The sequence below is a fragment of the Crocodylus porosus genome, unplaced genomic scaffold (assembly GCF_001723895.1).
Source record: "Crocodylus porosus isolate Cpor-Errol unplaced genomic scaffold, CroPor_comp1, whole genome shotgun sequence".
Taxonomy (NCBI): domain Eukaryota; kingdom Metazoa; phylum Chordata; order Crocodylia; family Crocodylidae; genus Crocodylus; species Crocodylus porosus.
This window is the reverse complement of record NW_017728950.1, coordinates 60013378-60025666: the sequence shown is the minus strand read 5'-3', so window position 1 is coordinate 60025666 and position 12289 is coordinate 60013378. Positions and strand designations below refer to the sequence as shown.

Sequence of the window (12289 nt, the reverse complement as noted above, 5' to 3'; positions counted from 1 at the left end):
ACTTCACTGTCAGGGCGGCTAGGATCTGGAACCAACTTCCAAGGGAAGTGGTGCTGGCTCCTACCCTGGGGGTCTTTAAAAGAAGGCTTGATGCCTACCTAGCTGGGATCATTTGAGCCCAGTTTTTTCTCCTGCCCAGGCCGGGGGTCGGACTTGAAGATCCACAAGGTCCCTTCGACCCTAGTTCTATGATTTTATGCCCATACTTGGTGAATTTGGTTCTCAGTTTATAACTAAATTACTTTATTTCACTAGTCTTATGACATAACTACAGTCTAAATGTATTCTTAGTGGGAGAAAGCATAGTTCAGTCCATCAAAGTAAGAGGCACTTAACACAGATAACTTAATGACATGGGAGCGTGCTAATAAAACATGAGGTTTATCCCTCAAGCCCAACTGTACATGTTCACCCCACGTCAGCAGGGTCTAAAAGTCATCATTCCAAGAATGCAGTGCCGTGGGAATGAGTTGGTGGTCTCAACCTAGCTTGCAGCAATTAATATTTCAAGATGAGAAATTATTATATTTATTATAATTGTTCTAACAATCAATAGAAGGTATAGGAACCCTACACATATTCCATGCTTCCTGCATATTATATACTTATCCTTTTCCCTAATTTTATACCAGGTTTTGCCTAACTTTACACCTGGCCTACAATCCTCAGTGCTGGCTGAGGTGAGGGGGAAAGAATTTCTTTAAAGTCAACGTAACTTCTGAGATAGCTGATCCACCTTTCCTCCACCCTTTTTCTTCCCGTCTAGCTAGTCAATAAGTTTGCCATCTCTCACTAACGGGACACAATCCAACACCTTTTAATTTAATGTGAGTTTTGCCATCTCCTTCTTTGGGCACATGAGTGAGTCCACGGGGGGTAGGTGATTTATAACCTTAAAATGATTTATAATGCCTCATTGAAAATGGATCAAAAGTTGGATCCAATTTGCTTACGACTGAAAATTTGGAAGCTGCAGTAGAACAGAAAGAAAATGATTTAAAAGGTATAATTAAGAACTGCAGTTAAGTTATAATGGATTTACACAGCTAGAAAAGTACAGGATAATGCTGTGGTACAGCATAGGCTGAAGGTCCTGGAAAGCGAGTTTAAGGTCTCCAAATTTAGAGTAACAGGCTTGAAAAAAAGATCCTACCCAAGACATTTTCAGATGAAAATATTAATCCTGGTTTATCCAAACAAAGTGCTTTTAATGTCTTCCTTTAAATTATTTTGAGAGAGGAAGGAGTAGAATTCAGCCTCAATTTAAAATACTCTAAGAACTTGCGGATTTGTTTTTTTTCAAACAAAAATAATTAAAAGGAAAAAGGAGCTTAAATATTTCCTGATGTTTCCTCTGAGACCCAATTTTATAGACCTTTCAAGGAAGACTATAGGGAGACTCATCAATATTGAGAATTTATAAGACTTCAAAACAAGTACATCTTTGACTTGATAACATTTGATACAGAATTAGTTCTGTGCAATACATATGCAATTAACCAAAAATCCATTCATACTTAAAATATTTTTGTCAATGTTCTATTTACTATAATATAAATTCAGTACTTTTTTTGGAAGCCCTTATTTCTTTTAAGAGCTGATAAATAGTTAAAAAATTAAATTATCAAATAGAAAAAAACATGTTCTAACACTGATCTATAAAAGAAAAATATATGCAACTTATCTTCAAGAAGGGACTCTAGAGTTTACACAGTTTGTATTTTCTCTCCACCAAAAACTTGCACAACACAAACACAAAGAGCAAAAACACAAAGAACCAATTGTTCCAAATCCTTCTAAATCCTTTTCAACTATGAATAATTTGAGAACTGAATATTAGGCTAACAGTCTCTGTATCATTAGACCTCTTTGAATAAAGCAAATAGTTTAATGCAGATAGAGACAGAGTGAAAGGAGGAGGAGGGAAAAAAAGTATTTAGACGAAATGTTCTTATTGGTCAGAACAAACAAGCCACATCATCCAGTTGCCATTTGGCTACTATACATTGGGGCAGACAGGTAACTTGAAGAAAAATCTTTCCAATATTAAAGCTATTATGCTTTAATTTATTTTGAATATAATTAAATAGAAATATTTTAGATAGTATGGTTGCATTTTTTCTAGACATCCTTTAAAGCCAGAAAACACACTGTGATTTATGCTGTCCTGGTTCGCTAGTTTTACTGTTTTCTCATAAAACTAACCTAACAAAATGACAGGAGCTTTATTTTCCCTTGTAGCAACACCAATCAAAATGAATTCATCTAGTGAACAGTAGATGCAATATGCATTTCCACAGACCTTCTATTCGTGTTAGAAATAAGTGGCTGTAGCAGCAATTAGTTAACGAATCCTATTCAGAGCTGCAGCTTTCTTTTGGCATGAAGGCACCGTGGGCTTAATCCTGCAAGGTGCCCAGCACCGATTTCCTGTTAATGGAGTTGATGGTTTTCACCGCCTCATAGTAGTACTCTGCACCCTGCAGAATCAAGCTCGGAGCAAATTTAGTTCAGCTGTATTTGTAAAAGGACAAAAGTAAACATTTTTTTTTTGCCAAACCAAGTTGATGGGGGCTAGAAAAGAAATTTTAATTTCAAGCTTCCGAAAAATGTTACTCTATTTTTGCACTGTAGGCATTAACGCTCATTTTAATTGTTACAGAGTAATCTGAAAGAGCAGAAAAAATTCAAAACCATGATTTCACAAAAATAGCAGCTAATGGTCTTTCATCACAGTTATGTGCATATGAAGTAGAAACAGCACGTGACAAAATTGTTGTAGTTTGGATAGGAAAGGATACAATATTTTTAACTATTTTAAAATATTTCAAATTATGTTACCACATAGTCTTCACTTAGCTTTCATCCTCTCCCAACCCTGTCTGTGTAATTTGTCTAACATTTCTAAACCAAACGATAATAACGTGACTCTGTAAATTAAAATCACAGAAAAAGCAAGCCTGGAAGCGATTTCAGGAGGTCTTCTTTTCTAACCCTCAGCTCAAGGTAGGATCATCCTTCTCTAAACTATCCTATGTAAGTGTTTGTCTAACCTGTTCTTAAAACTACAAAACAACCCTATCACACAACTACAAGGCATGTTGCCCCAAAACACCAAGGACACCCTACCCTGCCACAAGTAAAGCAGGGGGATGAGAGTACTGTCAATGTCCTGCCACTCCAAGGACTGGAGATTGTTAAAATATACTTGAGAGCTCCAAGGAAGACTACCAAGTTACCTGCTACAGAGTAAGGCAAGAGCTCCCACAGCCCATGGTAATCTGCAGAGGCATAACTAGCAGTGTTTGCACCCTGGGCAAACTCTGCTGGAAAGCAGGGTAGAGTACATGGGAGCCTTTGAGCACTTGGATGGAAAGTGTGCTGAAACCAGGGATGGCAGCATGAAGTGGCCCAGGAGTCTTACCTATTATAGGGACAAAAAAGGTCCCCCTTCTGCAGTGGTGTTTTTGCCCACCTTAGTTGTTGCACTACAGCAGCAGCATGGTGTCCATGCATCCAGCTGCAGCTGCCATAGCACCTGCATGTGACTGCTGATGCCACCAAGGTATGGACTCCCCAGGGATATGCCATTTTGGCAAGCTCACAAAGTTGGCACCTGGAGCTGCTGCCCCACTCCTCCTCCATCCTTCCCCATCCCCGTCTCTAACATTATGCTACTGCCAATCTGACCATAAGGTAAAATCCCTTCCTGATCCTAAATATAGTCATCAGTCTGATCCTGAGTGGAGGAGTATGAACCTTTAAACAGGAACGTCCACATTTTTTAGTCCCAACAGAAGCACTGGCACACCCCGGTCAAAACCCCCAGCCCTGGCTGCAGTCAACACTCAATGCTTCTGAGGGAGGCAAAACTGGAAATGTCTAATCTCTTAAAAAAAAAAAAAAAAAAAAGATTTACACGAAAAATCTGATCAAAACTTTGCTAGCCTTAAAGATAAAGGCAGCTACTTATTTATATACCAAGAAACAGACTGCAGTGTTAGGAATACAGTATACTAGGCCTTTGTTCTATAGCTTCCCACCATCCAGGTAGCCTGCAGCTTTTGCTGTTTTCTTGACTTCCCTGGCACATTTCCTGGTTGTAGAGTCGCTATCTGCTACCCCTTTACAAACATGGGACCTTCTGGCTCAACTGTCCAAGGTTTTTCAAGACCGCTAGTAACCCCCCAGTATCTCGAGCTATTTAAGATTACACTTGCTTAAGAGTTCCAACCTTGAGGGCACTCTGGGTTTACAGTTTGCCCCTTAGGACCCTTGTAGTAGAGTAGTGGAAGCAAACAGTTATAACAATCCAAATAATTATAATAGGTGCCTATGTCTGAATTTCAGGCTAACTACACCTCTGACGTCATAGGTACCTCCTCCAGAACAGCTCTCCCCAAGCACTCGCTCAGGTCCTCTCCTGACTTATCTTCACTGCCTAATTTGTGGGAAAAGTTTGGGTTTGTTTGTGGGGTTTTTTGTTTTTTTTAAATCAGAATACCCAGTATTGTTCATGAGGCTACTCTACTACCCCTGTAAGGCTCTGGTGGCTTCAATAAGGATCAAGGCTGTGTCCACACATGCATGGACATTTGGTTCCCCAGGGACAACTAGCAGCAGCGCACCTCGTGCCCCCACTAGTTGTCTCCAGGGAACTACTGTGTTATATGCCCTCTGGCACATGGCAGGTTACCCTGGGTGGGGTAGGGGAGGCTGGAGCCAGCACTGGGCTGGCCCCAGCAGCCTTACCTGGGAGTCCTGGGGGCCTTCCAGGGCTGCAGCCCTGGCAATCCTGCAGCTCGGAGCCTGGCGGGCATCCAGAGTGTGGCTCTGGCACAGACTCTGGTTTTGGGCAGGACATACTGCTGCTTTTCTTTTTTTTACTGGATTTTTTTGACCATTGGACATCCAGGGGTCAACACCCCCCATCCCCCAACCCCACGCTGCTCCCTTGCAGCGTGGAGAACAACTAAACTTGCAGTATGTGGCACCACAGATGTGTTTGCGGTGCCACATACCACATGGCCAAATTCATCTGGATGTGGCCCAAAAGGCTCACTAGAGTACACCCATATTATTTAAAGGTGTACCACCCAGTTTTAAGGTGCTACAGTTAATAAGTATGTAATCCTTTTGGATGGATAGTGGGTATCTTACATAAATGGACAGAGACTTAAGATCACCCATTCCAAAAATAACTATAGGTTATATACTTATACTCATCCAAATGATTTCTGAACACTGAAAAGGTAGATTAATATTCAAATCCATTTGCCTACCTTCTCATGTAAATATGCACTTATATAGACTATTGATAAATAACAACCCCCCACCCCATCCCCTTAATTTATATCTGGCTTTTCATCTGCTAGTCTCAAATCACTTTACAAAAATAAGTCAGTATTGTTATTCCCACTGTACAGATCAGGAAGCAAACACATAAGTGAACATACACTAACTTTAATAACTCACAACTTCCCAATGCTTTGTAACTGTTGCTGACACCACCAAACCAGTGGCCAACGTGGGAACAGAAAAAATTTCTGAATCCTTGTCTATAGCTCATCTGTTAAACCATATACCAACTAGCAATATAGTCAAAAAAAACCTGACAACTTTGTTAAGTATCACATCCTTTGCCCTATATATATACCTAAGCAATATCATAGTCATAGCTGATTTTCTTTTCTCTTTCTGAAAAGAAAAAGGTTAACACAACATAACCTAAAACCTACAAGGCTAATGCAGAACAAAGTTCCTCTGTCTCTCTTCTTCTATCAGCCAACATGCATGCTTCCAACCTGCAGTTTGGGCATGTCTCTACAAGTCTTTGTTGTCCCGTATTTCGTATTTCTCAGAAGAATTCTGACCTGCGCGGGACTTCAGGCTTTGGAGTCCTATAGGTTCTCACTGATCATAGCTTGCTCTGTCTTAGCTCTTATACTATGACATGGCAGGGTCTACAGTGTTCTCACATGTCCCCAAGCAGACTTCACACACACCGATATGCCGTATATATTTAATCTACAAGGCAAATATTTACAAATAAATGTAAATGCTCAAGTATAATTAGCATATGTTTTATATGTCAGTGGCATGTAATGATGTAGATTTTAAAGAATTGCAGTCAAGCTGCTCTTAGCTAGCAGGACCCCCCCAAAAAACATACACTGACTAAAAATTCAAGTACGTGTCATTTAAATATCATGCATAACTTAATACTGGCATATCAAAAACCGTTCCAGTACTCCAAATAAATATTTTTGTAATCACAAAATCACTTTCTGTATGCAACTTAGTAGTCACTCTTTTGGCACAGTAGAACTGTCTGTAATAAGGATAAGCAGGTGATAGAGCTTTTTTGGGGGCTAGTTCAAGACTGTTGAATGAACTCCCGCAGGAACTGCAGACTATTACAAACTTGGCCACCTTTCTCTCCCAATGCAAGCAACATTTATTTGATCTTGTCTTCTCGCACAAAACATAGCAAATGAGTGCCTGTATTACTCCATTACTAAAAAAACCCAGTACCATAATTAAAAATTGGGGAGGGCACAACTGAGGCATCAGCCATGAACACTGGCTTTACAGGGGTGCAAAAATATCAGCTGCTGCTCTCTCGGCCTCACCATGAGCAGCAGCGTCCGCTGCCCCAGGAGCTGCTCCCAACCAGACCGCGGAACTGCCCAGTTATGCTCTGTTACAAATTTTCTAAAACAAGGCATTTTGCTGCACACACTTCTTTCTCATCTATGGAGAAACAATGATAGAATGCACATACACATACACGACAGATGTTAACAACTTTGCTTAATGCACTACTGGAACACACTCAGATACAAGGCTGATGAATACAGTACAAGAACCTCTGTAGATTAAATAGGTGTTATTATAAGACTTATAATGGAGCCCTGATTGCCAACTTCACTACAGATCTGCTGCTTTCAGAGTTCCTCTATACTCAGGGTAATTTTTAATGATCTATAATTTAAAGACAGCTTGACCAATTTTCCTTTACACTTCAATGAAAAAAAATGTGCGCACCATTCTGCAACAAAATTATTGCTACACAGTATACAATTACTAAATAAACTACAAAAATCTATAAAAGCTCAGAATAGAAACCTAGTTCTGTAGCACCGGAAAAGCTACAGCTTAACTGTAGAAAAAGCTGTTTACATTTATGAAGCACAGCAAGAACCTTAATATTTACTGTAAGCTGCAACCAGCTACCAGAGAGAGAAAAATAACTCGTATACAAATTGCTACCAATTATAATTGGTTACAGAACCATTAATAACTATGTTGAATTACAACTATTTTTATTTCAAACATAGTTTGTGCACATCTTTGGAAGAAGTTTTGATCATTTAGAAAGTAAAATGGTACTAAAAATTCTTTATTGAGCTGCTGAGACATGGAAAAAAAAGAACATTTCTTTTCTAAATAACTTGCATCTGAAGAAGAAAACCCCATAGGATGACTGACCACTTCACAAAAAAATTCTCCTCATGCTTCAGAATAAACTCAAGCAATTTTCAGAGCCAATCAGTTTTGACTGCCAAAGTTATGAGTCTAAAAATAGGGCATATAATAGAACTCTTTGCAACCTTAATCTCTCCCCTAATACAGTAACTGCTCAGGCAGCAAATGATAGAACTGCCATGTGCCTGTAAAACTAATCTCACTTTACACCTAGTCTGATATACTGTCTGGCTATAGCATGAATGTTTTAGTATGAGGAACGAGGGCATAAAGGTGTGTGAAGGAGAGCTTTCTGTTCCCCAAAAGAGAGGTGTACTCCCCTCTGAACTACACTGAACTAATATGAGCCAAAAGCCATGACCGAGCCCTTAGTAAGTTCAGACTTGATCCACATTCTTAAGTAGTTCTTAGTGAAACCAAGTGCACCTACTTGCCTGAATAGAAACCACCTTTGACAGGTGAAGGTTGAGATTATCAGGTCTCAGTTCTCCTAAAGCATCACCCAGAAGAGGCAAGCACTCATTTTAACTTAGTATGACAGCACAGGTACAGATCAGTGAAAGTCATCAAAAGCACAGAGACAAGCTAGGCACAGAACGGTTTGGGGATCATTCCAGATGTCAAAGTACGTTTAAAAGCCTGAGCTTGAGTAAAACGACATGCCCATTGTATTTCCAAGTTTTGAGTTGTGTTACATGTGATCCTTTCCCATTTAAATATTTGTTAACTTCAGATTTTACCCCCCCACCTTACATTAACTGATGATTTTTCATTACTCATAAAAGCTGAACATATTAGAAGCATACAAGATATAACTGGCCAAATAGTTGGTGTTCTATCTTCCAGACAATGGACTCCAACATCCCAGTCCACCTCATCCTGCTAGTCTTAGTTGTGGTCGATTTGTGTCATCCCCTTCCACCAAAATGCCCAGCTCCATGAGTCTGGGAAAAATGGACAAATGCCCACTAACAGTTTGCATGAGCTCTGATTAATTTGCACTCATGACCCATCTGGTTCTACATGCTCCTTCAGCAATGTTTCAGCCCAGTCTTGTAAAGTGCTACTGAAAATTACAGCAGAAGTTAAAAATGCTTTGCAGACTGGGCTCAGTGTTAGCACGTTTTCCTAGCTGACAGCACTTGATCGTTACATTATTATTTCCTCCAGTAGTTATTACATTTTCAAAATATGTCTTGTACCTCTGCCTACCTCAGGCCCAAAAGAGTCTATCTATTTACTTTTGTGTAATAGCTCAATTACTAAGCTACAAATGCATATGAATCAGGGAACAACCACATGGGACAGAGTGATCAAACTGTGCTTTCATAGATATTCTCAGGACTTTACATCTGCCTTTTGCGTTTGCCCTTTGCGAACCCTAAAATAGCATATGACTTTTGCAAGCAAAAAAAAAAGATTGGAGAGCTAATCTCTATAGTTCATACTGTCTAGAGAGAAACATAATTTTCTTAGGTTTTGTTTATGAAATTACTGGAACAGCACAGCTAGCCATGATTGGAAATGGCTTTGATTTAATCCCTCTTTGCACCACTGTAACCAGGCTGACATAAGGAACCAGCATGCTTTAGCATCAACACTACTGTGAAGTTATAGCTATGCATTGGTGTGAGGCTCAAGAAATTAAGGTCTCATCCTCCGGATATGAAGTTAAGCAAAGACCTTTTCTAAGTTAAAAATTCCATGGCGCTCAACTATATCTTCAAAGCTCTGGGGAGAAAAATCTGGCCTGTGCTTCTCCTTCAAAAAATATGTTTTTTGAGATGAAAAAGCCCACGTTTGCTATTCACCAGCATACAACAGTCATGATTTTCCGAAAGCCAGGGCAAGAACTGTGTTTGGTAAAACACTGCCAGAGGACACACATCACTTCCCACCTGTCATCAGTGTGTTTGGTACGGGCCAAACAAACAGAGCTCCATGCCCACCTTCAGTATGTTGATCAAGGAGGCATTTATACCTTGCTCATCGCTGTGGCATTATTAGTTTATTAGGTCTATGACAGCAGCACCCAGAATCAGAGACAACGAGGGTTGGGAGGACATCTAGTGCAACCCCCTTCTCAAAGCAGGACCATCCCCCACTAGATCATCCCGGCTAAGGCTTTGTCTAGCCGGGTCTTCAAAACCTCCAAGGATGGAGATGCCACCACCCCTCTGGGTGACCTGTTCCAGTGCTTTATTACTTTTCTAATGAACAAGTTTCCCCTAACACCCAGCCTAAACTTCCCTTGCGCCCCTTGCTCGGTCACCTGCCGCCACCGAGAACAGCCCGGCTCCATCCCCCGGAGCCGCCCGGCGGGCAGCGGAGGGCGGCTATCAAATCCCCCTCGGTCTCACCTTCTCCAGGCCCTAGGGCCTTGTGAACAGAAGAGCCCTGGCCCGCGCCCAGCTGCCCCAGAGGTCGGTACCTCTCAAGCACCCAGCCCGCGGCCCTCTGCGCAGCGCCCTGCTGATGCCCCCCTGGACCAAACGCGGGGGGGCAACTTCCTTTTGCCCACTAAAAACCAATCCGGGGGGGGGAGCTGGCTGCCTCAGCCCGTGGCCCACGGCAGGAGGAGCCCGGGAGGGGCAGCGCTGCGCGGCACTGCGGGGCCGGGGCACTGCACCCCCGGGCGCGGGGGGCCGGCAGGCAGCAGCCGCCACCCGCCCCGCTGGGCTCAGTACTTAACCGTCTGTCACAGTCACGTCTGCCTCCTCCTCTCCCGGCTGCAGCGCCAGCTGGAGGGCTCGCTGGCCGGGGCTGGAGAGCGGCAGCCCCCCGCGGAGCTGCTCCTCGCCCAGGAAGAGCAGCTTCACGCTGCAGCGCAGGGGCTGGGGGGCGGGAGCAGCCATGGCGGAGCCCCCTCCCCGCCGCGCCCTGCCTGCCGCTGCGGCCGAGCGCGGGCTGCTGCCGCCGCCGGAGCTGCCACCGCTCCTGCTGCCTCTCGGAGCAGCGAGAGAAGGGGAAAGGGAAGGAAGGAAGGGGAAAAAAAAAAACAAAAAAAAAACCAAGCCAGGCTGCTGAGGAGGAGCGGGGGGGGGGAGACCCCGGTGGGCAGGTTTGAGTGATAAACAAGTCCCACATCTGAGACACCTCCTGGTTCTCCCTGGCATTTGCAACACAATCTTCTCCCCTTCTCTCTCCCCCCCTTCAATCTTTCTCAGCCACTAACAATTTGCCACCAGATGAAGGGGGCTGGGGGTGAGAAGTGGTTGGGAAAGACTGTGCTCTCGCAGCAAAGCAGTGACATCTCCTGGCCGCCCAGGTGGCTACACTTGGCTGGCTTGGACACCAGGCCTTTTTTTTTTCTTTTTTTTGAGGGGGAGGAGGGTGGCAAAAGACAGCTTGCCCTGCTGTTTCAAGGCAGAGCTCTCTGCAAAGGTCTCCCTCACATCCCAACCCCCTCTTTGGAGATTCGTCTTCAAGGCAGGCTTAAATGTCTCCCACTCTTGCCACAAAGGTTTCTGTTGGGAAGCCCTTTACAATCTCCATCCTAGTTTTATTCCTCCCCAATCCTAACCCACGTTCACATTGCCACCTTGGCCCAACAAGCTTTGTGGTGCAAGAGAGATGCTCAGCGCTTGGTGTCAATTAAGGTCAGAGCTCCTAGTCTTAAGTGTTAGCATCTGAAAACAGCAAAACATCTAGGAGCAGCTTCCCTGGCTGCTATTATTCCCCTTGGAAGCAGACAAGAGAGAACTGGGCTGTGGAACTGGTTGAAATCTCTGTTCAGACTGAAGTCTCTGATCTCCAGATTCAAGTATTAGTTTTTTGGAAATCCAGGGTGCCTGCTGACAAGCGCAAAGGAAACAGAAAAGTCTTTGCATCACAGAGACTTAAGTCATACAGATAAAATTAATTAAAATACACATGATAGTACTGTTACTTTGTCTCTCTGGCAATTTTCATCTAATCACATTTGAACTGATTTTTTTCTGTGTGATCTTGTATAATCATATGCCCAGCTTTACTAAACCCCAAAATAATTCAGTCTCCCTCTTGGCTGAGGTCTCCCACTTGTCCTCTTTGTTTCACAACTCACTGAAAGCGCAGTGGTGACCAGGAGATGTCACTATTTTGCTGTAAGAGTTTCCAATGAGCACTGCTTTCACTCTTGACAAGATAAAAAATTAGGACTTTGGTTTTTGGACAGCTTCCAGGCTCAGAGAGGTGTTGTGAGGTTTAATTAAGGAACTATGCAAAATGCTTTGACATTAAAAGTGCTGCATATGTGGTGGATGAGGTCTTTTAGACATTACTGTAGCAGACAATAAATTACAATAATGCATCTGAAACAGTGGACTGGTAGGGAAAAGTCAATATTCTTGAACCTAGAAAGTGGTTGACAAAGAAGAGATAACTTTGTATTAAAAAGACTCCCATTACTGTACAAACGAGAGCTGTGGCTTGTCTTTGTGAACTACCAGAACCAAGAAATAAGGCCAGTTAGCACCTACAGCTAACTCATTTGTTTGAACTAATGTTCCTGCAACACTAACACATGTTCAACTTTGGTCCTGTGTGTAGCTCCATGGATTTCAATGGGCAACTTGAGGTACTAAGATCAGTGGCAGTTTTCAGGATGGTAAAGTCAAGTGTTGATGGACTCAGGGCCTCTGTCCTCAGCAGCCAGTCATCTAGATGCAGATAGAGATATAACCTTTGACACGACTAAGAGCCCCTTAGTAAATATCTCTGAAGCTGCAGATAGAGCAAAATGAAGAACAGTGTATTAGACATCAGCATAGTCTATCAAAAGAAAGAAAATGACAATTCTGAGGAAATAAACAGTTCACAG

General features: G+C 42.6%; 1 protein-coding gene across 1 annotated transcript in view; it reads right to left on the bottom strand.

The window, feature by feature from the left end:
• Nucleotides 1–10480, bottom strand: part of LOC109323311 (histone-arginine methyltransferase CARM1-like) — a 91623-nt gene extending 81143 nt beyond the window's left edge. The window contains exon 1 of the mRNA XM_019554747.1: nt 10181–10480. Coding sequence (XP_019410292.1) covers nt 10181–10343 — 163 coding nt within the window. The 5' untranslated portion in view covers nt 10344–10480. The remainder of the gene's footprint in view (nt 1–10180) is intronic.
• Nucleotides 10481–12289: the final 1809 nt, after the last annotated feature.